General features: G+C 38.9%; 3 protein-coding genes across 3 annotated transcripts; 1 reads left to right on the top strand and 2 right to left on the bottom strand.

The window, feature by feature from the left end:
• Positions 1 to 1,241: 1,241 nt before the first annotated feature.
• mitd1 (MIT, microtubule interacting and transport, domain containing 1) lies at positions 1,242 to 3,380 on the bottom strand. The gene is made up of 7 exons (XM_030786764.1): positions 3,236 to 3,380; positions 2,971 to 3,072; positions 2,660 to 2,796; positions 2,309 to 2,395; positions 1,940 to 2,052; positions 1,611 to 1,671; positions 1,242 to 1,417 (listed from the first exon to the last, which is right to left on the bottom strand). Exons 1-7 carry the CDS (start codon positions 3,378 to 3,380, stop codon positions 1,322 to 1,324), a joined length of 741 nt encoding a protein of 246 aa, XP_030642624.1. The 3' UTR covers positions 1,242 to 1,321.
• A 524-nt stretch (positions 3,381 to 3,904) lies between these two features.
• Positions 3,905 to 5,208, top strand: mrpl30 (mitochondrial ribosomal protein L30). The gene is made up of 5 exons (XM_030786765.1): positions 3,905 to 4,198; positions 4,344 to 4,421; positions 4,503 to 4,649; positions 4,859 to 4,932; positions 5,019 to 5,208. The coding sequence occupies exons 1-5, from the start codon at positions 4,148 to 4,150 to the stop codon at positions 5,149 to 5,151; spliced, it is 483 nt and encodes a 160-aa protein (XP_030642625.1). The 5' UTR covers positions 3,905 to 4,147; the 3' UTR covers positions 5,152 to 5,208.
• Positions 5,209 to 5,518: 310 nt separating this feature from the next.
• txndc9 (thioredoxin domain containing 9) lies at positions 5,519 to 8,846 on the bottom strand. Its single transcript, XM_030786731.1, has 5 exons — positions 8,810 to 8,846; positions 7,526 to 7,722; positions 6,972 to 7,090; positions 6,551 to 6,805; positions 5,519 to 6,248 (listed from the first exon to the last, which is right to left on the bottom strand). Exons 2-5 carry the CDS (start codon positions 7,709 to 7,711, stop codon positions 6,128 to 6,130), a joined length of 681 nt encoding a protein of 226 aa, XP_030642591.1. The 5' UTR covers positions 7,712 to 7,722; positions 8,810 to 8,846; the 3' UTR covers positions 5,519 to 6,127.
• Positions 8,847 to 9,208: the final 362 nt, after the last annotated feature.

The following is a 9,208-nucleotide window of genomic DNA, read 5'->3' as shown; positions in this document are numbered from 1 at the left end:
AATGGCAAGGAAAAACTCCCTACTGGAACGAATAGGAGGAAGGAACCTTGGGAGGAACCAAGACTCAACAGGAGGAGCCCATCCTCCTCTGGCCAGCACATAAAATAGACATTCATGGTGTAGAATGAGTCCAGGATAAACAGATTCAGTGGTCTTTGCAATTATTTACAGTATACAGTAGAAAGTGTGTACAGTGATTTGTTTATAGTATAAAAGAGTTAATAACAAAGGTTCTAGGAGCTCTAGATGGTAACAGATATAGATTAATTTGATAACCAAGGCAGTATTCATATCAGTAAGTTTGTCTTTAAGACCAACCGTATAGTGGCTGAGAACGATTAGCTTTAAAACTGAGATTTTGACATGGCTACGAAGAACAGGTTGTTCTCGGTTCATAGTCAGTTTGAGTCAGTGTCACAGGTGGGCCACTGGCTCAGGACAGGGGCCTGCGGGATGTCTGGGCAGGAGGGACAGAAGTATATAGGCCTCTTGCTGGGAGCAGACGCTTGGAACTGGAACCTTGTAGACCTCAGAATGGAAACCCCAGTGTTGGGGCAGGGAAGTGAAGATAAAAGAAGAGAGGGAAAAAAAATCAAAAGATCACAACAGCCTTCGCTCAGTGGCATTTTGTGGAATGGAGCTCCGTTGTTGATCTCCAAGACGATGCTTAATAAGGATTTGGATATGGGTTCAGGGATAAATTAAGGTAACATTTAGTATTACATCAAAATTTTTGTTAAAATATTAGATCAGCATTCAGATTTCGACAACATTGGTCTCGACAAATTCTAGGGGAAAAAAAAGAGTTCGGTTTTAATTAATTGAATTAAAAAAATGCACCCATTTTTAAAAACCAACACATATTTCTTTATCTTGTGTATATGCCACTGTAAATGCAATGTTTGTACATTTCACATAAATCAGAGACCTCTTACTACACAGAGAAGGCACCCATCCACCAGCAGAAAACAATCATGTGTTCCAAATACATTCCAGACGTACAAAGATACAAATTCCACCAAAAAGTACTGTTATCGCTAACAGCCGCACAGACGCGGGAGAGTAAACAGTCTCATATTACATCAGTATGAATTATTTTAAAGTGCATTTTGAGGAGGAATACAAAGATAAGACAAACCAATTTTTCAAGTGTAAACAAGATATAAATAATAAACATGAAATAATGTTGCATGAGGGCACTTTCTTGGTGAAGGAGCTGCATTTCCTCCCACCCTGGCAGCACAGGAAGACATCAAAGGACGATCCCCTAAACTCACTCCATTTGGTGAAAGTAAAAAAGAAACCTCACTTCTTCTGGGGTTTATTTTGTCTTTGTGTGCTTTGAGTGAAAAACATCCACAGTAGTCTCATGACACTCTCTCAAGTCATAGTCACAGTATCCAATGGAGAATCGAGCCTTGATAATAAAGAAAAAATGGTACCATTAAAATTTTATTTTGCATGTGGGAATTGAGTACAAGGAACACTGACACAATTCGAATGCTTGAAAATATCTGCAAGTATTAGGAAAAAAACTTTCTTAAATAGCCAGATTAAAAAAATTAAAAAACCCCATATAAACAGCTGCCCCAGAGTTCAGTGCACTTTACCTTTGGCTTTTTAAAGTAATCAAGCCCTCTTCCAATTTTAATAATCCATCCATTATCAAACCTGAAAGAAATGCATTTTTAGCATAATAAACAGTTAATACCACAGCCAATGCTCCTGATATATGGTCTATGAATACAAGTACGGAAACAAAAGGATAAAGAGAACAGCCAATTCTCAAGTTGAGCACTGACCTTTAACCAGTTTAGACAGATGGACAGACTTTGCTGGTACTTAACGTTTTGATAACATCACCTTAAATACACAGACACTCTTAATGATAAACCAAATGATTATTTTTGCTTAGCAACGCTATGTGAGATAGTACTACCTGATTTCCCTATCATGAATGGTGGAGGAGTATTGAACATCCATAGCAACACCATGACTTTGTAATGACTGCTTTATGTCTTCAAAAGCACTGGCCTGCTGAGAAGAGCTGTCCTGAAAGTGAAAATATATGGTTTTGAATAAACCAGTCTTCAACACCCTAAAAGAGGTTAGTTAGTAACAAATTATGTAATTGTAATGACTCAAAAACAACATACAACTGAAAAGAGATCTCTGACCCAAGATTAATAAAATTAATTAATCATTTCAGTTATGTCAAACTAATTATGCACTCACTTAAAGTTTTGGAACTTGGGTCTCTAGTATATGAGCAGGCGCTATAAAGAGGTCACAAACAAAATATACTTACTTCATCTTGTGAAGTCAAGAGGTGAATTTTCTGGACTTTACTGGGGAGCTTCACAAGCATCTCACAAAAACGCAGGAAATTATACAGCTGGAAAGATGAAGCATTCATTAACAACATGATTGGCTTATGACATGACAAAGAAAGGTGCTTGAAAAGTTGTAAATAATAAAGAAACTAACACACTGATAACTCTGTTACTCTGTTTTTGGCATTTGAATGCCCCCCCCCCCCACCCCCACTTCAATCAATCCCCATCACTTTTGTAACTGTCATTAGCCTGCTGTCACACTGTGCTGTGAATTTCCTCAGACTTTGTGAGCCAAAACTGAGTGTTCCCATGTCTGTTCTTACTTGGTGAACATGGCGCACATAAGGATCCTCTACCCAGACTTCAGTCAGTCCGTCCTGAGTGTATGGTCTGAAGAGTGTCTCAAAACTGTAGCCAGTGGCATTGTTTGAAATTCTGATCTGCTCATGGTATTTGCCCTCTGATGAAGCAATAAGATTGGTTTATCACAAGATGCATCAGAATAATTCAGTCTAACAAATTCTTGAGGTAAGTTTGAATAATCAAGTAGAATAAAAAATGATTAGGTAAACTCAGCAGGAAAGGGATTCATGAAAATGTCAGTGTTGGTTCTCATTAGTAATCAGTCTTTCACCCTCTTTTGCTCGGTTGACATGTTCTTTAATCTGTTCTGCTCGTGCCATGTATCCCTTGATCTTCTCTCTGTAGTGGACTTTCTTTGAGTCATCTTTGACAGCTGTGAAAAGTGACAGACCCTCATTAATATTCCTTGACTGAAAGATGCAAATATTTCAAAAGTTCTCACTATGATAAAGAGATAATTTGAGATAGTTAACTGGAAACTTGTTTCGTCAGAATGATTTTTATGTCGCTCATACATGACTTTGAAAATACGTTACCTTTAAGGACATCCATTAAAAGCTGAATGCCCTCCTGGTAGCATATCAGAGACTCCTGAAAGCGAGAGCTCTGGTCAAGTTCTACAGCTCTCTTTAAGACGCTGATGGCCGATACCTCAATGCCAGGCAGATTGTTCTGTGACATTGTTGGGCTACTGAGAATTCTAAGATCAGTAACAATGTACAGATATACAGTGCAGCAATGCGTTCGGGAGAACTTTTCACTTCGGAGAGATTAGTTGTCTGTAGATCAAAGAAATTAAGGTGTTTGGGTTAGTAACAGAAATCCTATTTAAACAAAGTTGTCATAATATATATTGATATGGGTTTTTGCAATTTATTATAAAATAAGCAATAATGCACAGCGTTGAGTAGTGTTGGTACATCCGCAGAAGTGATAGGGTGTTTCCCAAAAATAATTCCCCAAAGAAACAGGAGACGGCACAGGAAAACACGGGCTACAACTAGCACTACGGACACTGCTACTGAGATTCGATAAAATAACATATTAAGCTTTTGTTCAATAGAATACTTATGAGTGTCTTATTTTTTATTTTTAAAAAAAACCTCTAAAAACGTGTGTTGGTTTGATGTCACAAAGACGTTGATAATTTACGGTCTCATTAAGCTGAAGGAACCACTTCCGCTTCCAGTGCGAAATGTCGGAAGTACCCCTGTACATGTGAGATAACTTACAAGCGTTATATAGACCTGTTTTGTTTGTTACAGGGTTGTGTAGTTTAATTGTTCGTATTTGTCTTTGCGGCAGAATAGAAAAGTAATCAACTATACGTCTCAAATGTACACAGCGCCGTGATTTTAGCATCGCTGGCTTATACTTTCTAATGAGCTAGCTAATAACCTTGCTGGCGTCTCACCCCTGCGAATCAGGTTCATATTTATTCAGAGGGAATGGCAGCTTTATGTCGAGTTTTTCTTGCATCAGCATCTCTTTCAATAAAGGTAATGACCACATTCTTACGCTAAACATTGTGCATGATTGCAGGAGCTGTACAGCTTGCTTAAGGCGTCGAGCTGATGTGTAACATAGTTATGACAGTTAATGTTTTCATATGGCAAATGTGACCTTTTTTTTTGTATTTTACAGAGCTTGACCGAAGCCACATCGAAGCCGTGGTTTTTGTCCAGTCGCAGCAAGTTTACGAGATCACGCATCCCTCCAAATGTACGTAAACTATTTCCATTAGCTATATTATGAACGAACAATAATTAGATAAACTAACTAAATCTCCATCGTGCCATCCAGGTGTTTGCAGAGCGGTCTAAAGAGCATGAAAAGTATGGCGGTGACCCGGAACAGCCCCATAAACTACATATTGTCACGCGAGTGAAAAGCACGATGCGGCGACCTTACTGGGAAAAGAAAGTGGTGAAGAGTTTGGGTTTGTTGAAGGTGGGCTCAGGTTTGGGTTTATATGTATAAAGTAATTTTAAGTGTGTATACTGGGAACTTACTGTATAGTGCTATTTTTGTTTTACTTCTCATTTGTTTAAGTCACCATTGTGATTTCTTTAGTAACCCATCTGTATAGCCACCTCCATCAGCTTTGTGTTTTTGTTAAGGTAAATACAGAATTGTATGGATATGCTTCTATTTTGCAGGCCCACGAACCTCGTGTGCACAAAAACACCCCTTCTGTTAACAACCAGCTGAAAATGATTAAGCATTTAGTCAGGTAAGACACTTTTTTACATCTGTAATATTCAGTAGGATGATATATTGTAACTGTACGTGCTGACTGACTGACTGACCTGTCTGCAGGATTCAGCCTCTTAAACTACCACATGGCCTTCCGGCTGAGGAGGACATGGCAGATTCGTACCTCAACACTAAAGGGGAGTTAGTGGTACGTCGTCTCCTAAAGCCAGTGGAACAGAAAGCCATCGATTCTTAGTCGAATTGAACTCATTCATTTATGCCTCTTATGTACTTTGCATTGTGTTGATTAAACCAGCTATTTCAAACTGTTAGTGCATTGCCCTGTTTTCACAAGTGTGTGTGACATGTCAACTGAATATATATCACTATCCATACAATAGATCATATTATATTGCACAATAATAATGTTACCCACCTCTCTCTAGAACTGTTGAATCCATGTAGGGAAAATGTTTGGGTTTCAATGGAAAAATGGACTAAATGGGACTGCATGTTAAAATGTTTGCTTTCTTTTTCAAGGCATTCCTGATGTAAAAGTAGATCTTTACGTGGATAGAGAATCACATGAGGCACAAACATGGATTGCAGTGACAGCTTCTTTTATTATTTATCAGTCACGTAATCTTACAAAAGAAAACGAAACTCCAACACCTGATCTTCCAAAGAAATGTACGATGGAGGAAGGACCAGGTGTTTATTATTGGAGTGCTGCAAGCTAGCTTCCTTGGCACTTGTTTGATACTCATGTGTCCGTTACAGACAAACATATTACAGATTAGTATCAGCTTGCACCACGATGTTAAACTTAGAAATTCAGGAGACTACTTCAAAAGATTTTTGTCCCCTATGCTGTAATATGTACATTAGATCTGGCAGGGAGTTTGAATATGTCTCAAAACAAGACCATTTCTATAATCTTGTCATTTATAAAAGATTTCTGGTTTAGTAATATAAAGTCAAAGAAGATTAGAAACACATGAAATAAATATGATGAGTGCACACAAAGACCCTGTCACATACTGATCAAAGTGACGCAGGAAAACAATTGCTGACAGAAATAGTGAAATGCACACAACTTAAGAGACCTACTCTGATAGCCTGGGAAAAAAAAGACAAACCAATTTGAGTCAGATTGAGGACTGTGTAGGAAGCCCTGAGAGAAAGGTAGAGGGTTGTCAGTGTTTTTTTTTTTGTTTGTCTTGTTGTTTTCTTTAATCATCCTCAGATTCTGAGTCTGAGTCATAACCTTTCCCTCTTATGGTTTTCTTCTCCACCTTGGTGAACCTTGATCCTGATTTCTGCCCGCCGGTGGGTGGCTCCAAAAGGTTACCACTGGTGAAATGCAAAAAAAAAAAAAACAGTACAGTCCATGACCGCTGGCTCAGACAGAACACATCAACACATGAAGAACGTCTATGATTTTCTATGAGCAACATATGAATTATATTTAAGTCATCCTGATTGACATAACTGGTACCTGTGTGGTTTTAATAACAGCACACCATTCAAAAGAGTGTAAATGAATAATAATCAAGTGCATGTTCTTTTTGAATTGATGAACCACATCTGTGTCGTAAACGAGTAAGTTTTATCTAGAGATACTCAGTCTGGTTTTAAGAGATGTGTTTACGTACCTGTAGTTAATGATATCCGAGCAGCCCAGTCTCCACTCCAACATCTCGGTGGTGAAGTCGTCTGTGTTGCCCAGGTCGGTGAAGCCCACAATATAGTCCTTGGTCTTCCCATCTTTCACTAACGCGAGTGTGGGGAGGACCTTAATCCGCAACCTCTCTGTTAAAAACGGTGCTTTTTCAACGTTGAGCTTGATGAATTTGGTTTCTAAATGCTTTTTGGCCACAACAGCCAAGTGCTTGTCCAGAATTTTGCACCTTCAAGTTGAAAAGAGAGAATGAAACAGAAGTTACTTCCTCTTTTCTTATCAACTCGTTCCAACAGATGCAGGATCCAAGTCCTGGCTAAAAGCTTCAGAAACAAAACAGAGCAAGCGCGATACACTTGGCAAAGATATGACATATAAAATCTATACTGACACACCTGAGGGTGGAGTCTCTGTAGAAATGGCAGACCACACTCTTGCTGTCTTTGACCTCGGAAAAGAAATCTTTCTCGCTGGGGATCTCTCTGTATTCACCATGCCCTTTAGACATCCACTCCTGATGATAGAAATTTAAACCATCAACAAAATACCTAACATTGTCACCTAACATCTTCATAACAGAACAAATTCATGTGGTTCGTGCTTCTCCTGGAGCTGGATTTGTTGCTTTTTAAAATTCAGCTCACTAATGACTTTAAGATGCAGCCTGACTTTAAGTGACAACCCTGAACAGGACCAGGGGACACTGTCCGCTTGGGAGAGTTACGGAACTTGGAGTTTTTTTCTATGATAAATCTCACACAAACTCACAGTTTAATTTAAAATAGTAACATCATATTTAGACCTTCATGACACATTTGATTAACCTATTTAAAGTCAAGGTCAACATGCTAAAACACAAAAGTGATCATTCCAAAGATTAAAAAACAAACAAACAAACAAAAAACCCTACATTTTTGTTAATGCGATGCTAAGCTTTCACCCTAAATACCTGTTTCTGTTTTTGAGCTTTTTTGAGGGCTTCCAATCTCCTCTCCTTGAGCTTTTCCAGCTCATCCTCATCCATTTGCTCCAGTTTCTCCAGCTCCGCATCCAACTGCTCCTCCACAATCCGCGCTGACTGCAGCACCTGCTGCTCCAGCGCCTTGGCCACAATCTCCACTGACTGACTCGCCATTCCTCTTCTCTCTTTAACAGCAGGTAACACACAAGGCTTCCTGTCACACACTACAAATACTGTAACATAAACTACACATATATGTGATTTAAAAAAAAAAAAAAAAGAAGTTGTGATTAGACTGATGTCACAAACTGTAAACCTCCTCTCCTGAAATGGTAAAAATATACTACTTTTCTACTTGAAACACACTAGTTTAATACCTGGTTTAACATGCACTGAATTCACAATATGGAGAAATACGGGAATGACCCTCTTCAAGAATGACCAATTCAAAACGCAGCCTTGTGCGAGCAGATATGAATCTACAAAAGGGATGTCAATGGGATACCTTAATAACCCTACCCATCCTGTGGCTATTTTTGAGGACTGTGTTCTGCTACAACTGGAAGTGAATAGAAACTTAATATTTCTATAGGTGTGTATAACTTTGTCAGAAGGTCCAAACAGTCCGAAATCTGAGGTTATCCCGTTCCATTAGGCCCAGCCCTAGTGTGTCCATGGAAACCAGGTAATAGCGGTAACTCGCCTGCTAACAGACTAGCGCTACATTGTTAATCAAGCATTAACGTTATATACATTGAGCGGCGAGTGATGTAATAAGGCACTAACACTGGCCCCATTCACGACCAATCACTTAACGAGCAAATTTGGCACCTCTCGTTCAGAAGGGTAACTTAACACCGCCTCATATGCTACAACAAAGGGGTTCGCTAAGCTATGTTAGCAAGCTCTTGCTAGTCCGCTATTACTGAGCAAACCCAGCAAGTGTCTGTTGACTACGAGGCAGGAATGCCGTTTACTTATTGTTCTTAAATTATAAGACAAACCTTATCACTGTGGTCTAATTAAACAAAGCACAATATTTCAACGTACACGTACAGGTTGTCTTAAAATTATCTTGTCGGCTAACAGTAAAGCCGGCTGTCTTGTTCGCTGTCAGATAAGCTCTATCTCAACAGTTCTATCGATATTATCTATAAGGCCTCTTACCTTTCCAACCACAAAGGATGTTGTCGTCTAATCTAAAGCAGTAATGATAATTTTAAATGGGTAATATGACATAAATAGTAAGTAAAGAGTCGAAAGATCTCTTACCAATGCTGCCTCCCCTTAGACAAGCCTACCGCGCTTTGACACACTTGATACCGTAAAGCTTCTACAGTTGGGACGTCAAGGAGTCTGCATCATCAAGTGTTACGCAACCCGGAGACCCAGAAAAACGTCGATGTTTCTTCTCTGTTATTATATAGTGGAGGGCATTTTCCATGGAATTAGATACATTCCTAAACCAGTTTAAAAACCTAATCCTAATCTCAACGATTTATTTAGAAATGGCAAAAACAGTTTATACATCTATAGTAAAATTTACGTCGGATCGACGTAAAAGGGCGACTTCAGTCAAGTCCCACGTCTAGCGAGGTCCCGTTAACAATCTCACAGATAAAAGCAGTACCAAGACCCAGATATGAATAAATAAATAAATAAATGAGCAAA

This window comes from Chanos chanos, chromosome 10 (assembly GCF_902362185.1).
Source record: "Chanos chanos chromosome 10, fChaCha1.1, whole genome shotgun sequence".
Lineage (NCBI taxonomy): Eukaryota > Metazoa > Chordata > Actinopteri > Gonorynchiformes > Chanidae > Chanos > Chanos chanos.
This window is presented reverse-complemented; position numbering and strand designations above follow the sequence as displayed.